The 3,088-nt window shown below is 58.9% G+C and overlaps 1 protein-coding gene across 1 annotated transcript; it reads right to left on the reverse strand.

Annotated features, from left to right (window-relative positions):
- Positions 1 to 2,131: 2,131 nt before the first annotated feature.
- LOC101633751 (olfactory receptor 13G1) lies at positions 2,132 to 3,055 on the reverse strand. The gene has a single exon (XM_004695405.1). It carries the CDS (start codon positions 3,053 to 3,055, stop codon positions 2,132 to 2,134), a length of 924 nt encoding a protein of 307 aa, XP_004695462.1.
- Between the last annotated feature and the right edge of the window lie 33 nt (positions 3,056 to 3,088).

Raw genomic sequence — 3,088 nt, forward strand, 5'->3', positions numbered from 1 at the left:
GTGACACCTCTCTGTAGCAGTGACACCTGTCTGCTGGTGACATCTGTCTGTGCCAGTGACACCTATTTGTGCCGGTGACACTTGTCTCTGCTGGTGACACCTGCCTGTCTCAGTGACAGCCATCTGTGCCAGTGACACCCATCGGTGCCAGTGACACCTGTCTGTATCAGTGACACCTGTCTATGCCGGTGACACTGGTCTATGCCGGTGCCGCCTGCAGTCCTGCTTGCCGCAGACGTCCTTGCACCCCCAGGTGGTGAGGGGGTCTGCCTCGGTGCGTGACGCTGACGGGGTGACACCGAGGGGCGAGCGCAGGCAGGCGTTGTGCGGACGTGGAGTCTCAAAGCCGCACAGACGTGCTCACGGGTGTGCGCGTGTCTCTGCCCGGCGCGCGTGTCTCTGTGACATGCGTGTGCACATGTGGGGGGGACACCCGGGCAGTGGGGGAGCCCCAGACCGGGGCCCAGGGTGTGCGTGCAGCCGCAAGGCGGCAGGCGGACTCCGGCAGGTCCGGGGTGGGTGGCTCTCGCCCGGCCGCCTGAGGACATGCGTTTCAGCAGCGCGGGGAAGGGAGGTGCTGTGCACCCCCCAGGCGCAGGCACCCACTGGGGTCACATGCTGAGTTTTTGATGGAAGTGGGGTGCCATGGTCCCGGCACCCTAGGGGCACCTCAGCCTGCAGGTGGACTCCTCACACGAGGCCCACGTCGGTCACCCCCCCACGGCTGCTGTGTCCGCCGCTTACATCGGGCGTTTCTGCCCGGGGCCTTGGTTTCGTCATCTTCTACGTTCATACACTTTGTGATTGATTTGTCTCTTTATTTTTATTCTTCCATTAGACAGCATCCTTTTAAAGAGAATCATTTTATTATTATTTAACTATAAAAGGAACAGCAAGAAAACGAAGGACTCCAAGCCAGTGCTTCTAGTGTATCTATCAGCCAAACATGGGGTGAAAGCGGGTCACCGGCCAGAAGCACACCGAGGCGTGGCTCCGCGGACCCCGGAGCATGGCGGAACCACCCTCTCTGGGCTCGCCCACCTGCACCCGGGGATGCTGGGCCCACGCCCTGGCAGACGGCCCCAGAGGCGGGGAGGCCACCCTGAAGCCCGTCGGGGAGGAAGGAGTTCAGAATTCGTTTCCTTTTCACATTCTCCACTGAAGGAAAACATCTGAATGGGAATAAATGTTTCAAATGGTAGTCTCATGACTCCAAAGCATGTTTGCAATTACTTAGCTTCAGAAAAAGAACTCTTTCAGGCAGGTACGCTTGTTCTTTGTAAAGGACTTAACTGATCACTGGTGATCTGACTTCCACATAGCTTTTATTGACAAGGAAGAGAGCATCTGGAGAAGGTCATCTACCAGCTTGAGTGTAAGAAGGGAGAAAGGGAAAGCGAGTCTCGACACCACCCGCCCAGCTTGCGCGCCCACAGCCAGGAGGTGTTCTGCTGCAGAGCGCGGGAACATCACAGCTCATTTATGTTCCATGTATTTTATAGTTTGGGGTCTTATATCCATGTCTTTAATCCACTTTGAGTTCATTTTTGTGCATGGTGTGAAAGAGTAGCCTAGTTTCACTCTTGCACGTGGCTGTCCAGGTTTCTCAGCACCACTTGTTGAAGAGACCGTCCCCTCTCCAGAGTACAGGTTCTTGGCTCCTTTGTCATAGACTAGCTGTCCATAGATGAGTGGGGTTACCTATGAGCTCCCAATTCTATTCCATTGCTCTGTGTCTCTGTTTCTGTTCCAGCCAGGCTGTTTTGTTTACTATAGCTTTGTTGTGTAGTTTGAAGCCTAGGAGTGTGACAGCACTTACTCAGCGGGCCTGCAGGTAGAGTGGGTGCTGCTCCACGTCCACCTGGGAAACGGCCTCGGACATGGAGGGCACCATGCTGGGAGCAGAGAGGCTCCTGTGCTCAGTGGGGAGAATCTTCATGAAAATTATTCATGAAAGGTCTGATGTCAGTAGAGGCATAGGATGAGAGTCAGTGCCACTTGGAAATGGGGGTCAGGGTGGGACTCGTGGGGTGAGGCCGTCTTGTTTTTCAGGGGGCAGAGTCACTGGTGGAGGTGGCCGGGGTAGCCGGGGGCTGGGTGTCCAGGAGGCCGGATGTCCACTGTGGTGGACCTAGCGTTTCAGGCACGTGAAGAGCCGCCGGACCCCAGCCTGCATCTCCTTGTTCCGGAAGCTGTACACGATGGGGTTGAGGGTGGGTGTCACGAGAGTGTAGAGGGCGGCCACGATCTTGTCCCTCTGGAAGGAGTAGCTGGAAGCCGGGCGAATGTAGGTGTAGATGACTGGGGCATAGTAGAGGGACACCACCATCAGGTGCGAGGAGCAGGTGGAAAAGGCCTTCCTCTTGCCCTCCGCAGAGCGGATGCGCAGGACGGCAGCCACGATGAAGCCATAGGACACACAGGTGAGTGCGAAGTCGCCCACGGCCAGCGTGAGGTCGGCCACGTACACCATCACCTCGTTGACCCGCACGGGGCTGCAGGACAGGGCCAGCAGGGGCGGGATCTCGCAGAAGAAGTGGTCGACGGCGTTGGGGCCGCAGAAGCTCAGCCGTAGGATGAGCCCCGTGTGCACCCCGGAGTTGGCGACGGCCACAGTCAGGACGCCGCCCAGCAGGGCTGCGCAGGTGCGGGGGCTCATGACGGTGCGGTAGCGCAGTGGGTGGCAGACGGCCACGTAGCGGTCGTAGGCCATGGTGGTGAAGAGCACCATCTCGGCGCCCAGGGACCAGGTGAAGACGAAGAGCTGGGCCATGCAGCCCCTGTAGGAGATGGCCCGCCCCGAGGGCAGCATGGCCCCCAGCATCTTGGGCACGATGCTGGTGGTGCAGACGACGTCCACGGCGGCCAGGGCCAGCAGGAGGGTGTACATGGGCGTGTGCAGGGAGGGGCTGCGCACGACGGCCGCCATGATGAGTGTGTTGCCGACAAAGGCCACCAGGTACATGCCCAGGAAGACCACGAACAGGACCCCCCGCAGCTCAGGCCTCGCGCTGAGCCCCAGGATGATGAACTCGGTCACTGTGCTGCTGTTCATCCTGTGCGGTCCAGGTAGGAGAGGGGCATAGGC

Source organism: Condylura cristata, unplaced genomic scaffold, assembly GCF_000260355.1.
Source record: "Condylura cristata isolate star-nosed mole 26May11 unplaced genomic scaffold, ConCri1.0 scaffold00062, whole genome shotgun sequence".
In the NCBI taxonomy this organism is placed as follows: Eukaryota; Metazoa; Chordata; class Mammalia; order Eulipotyphla; family Talpidae; genus Condylura; species Condylura cristata.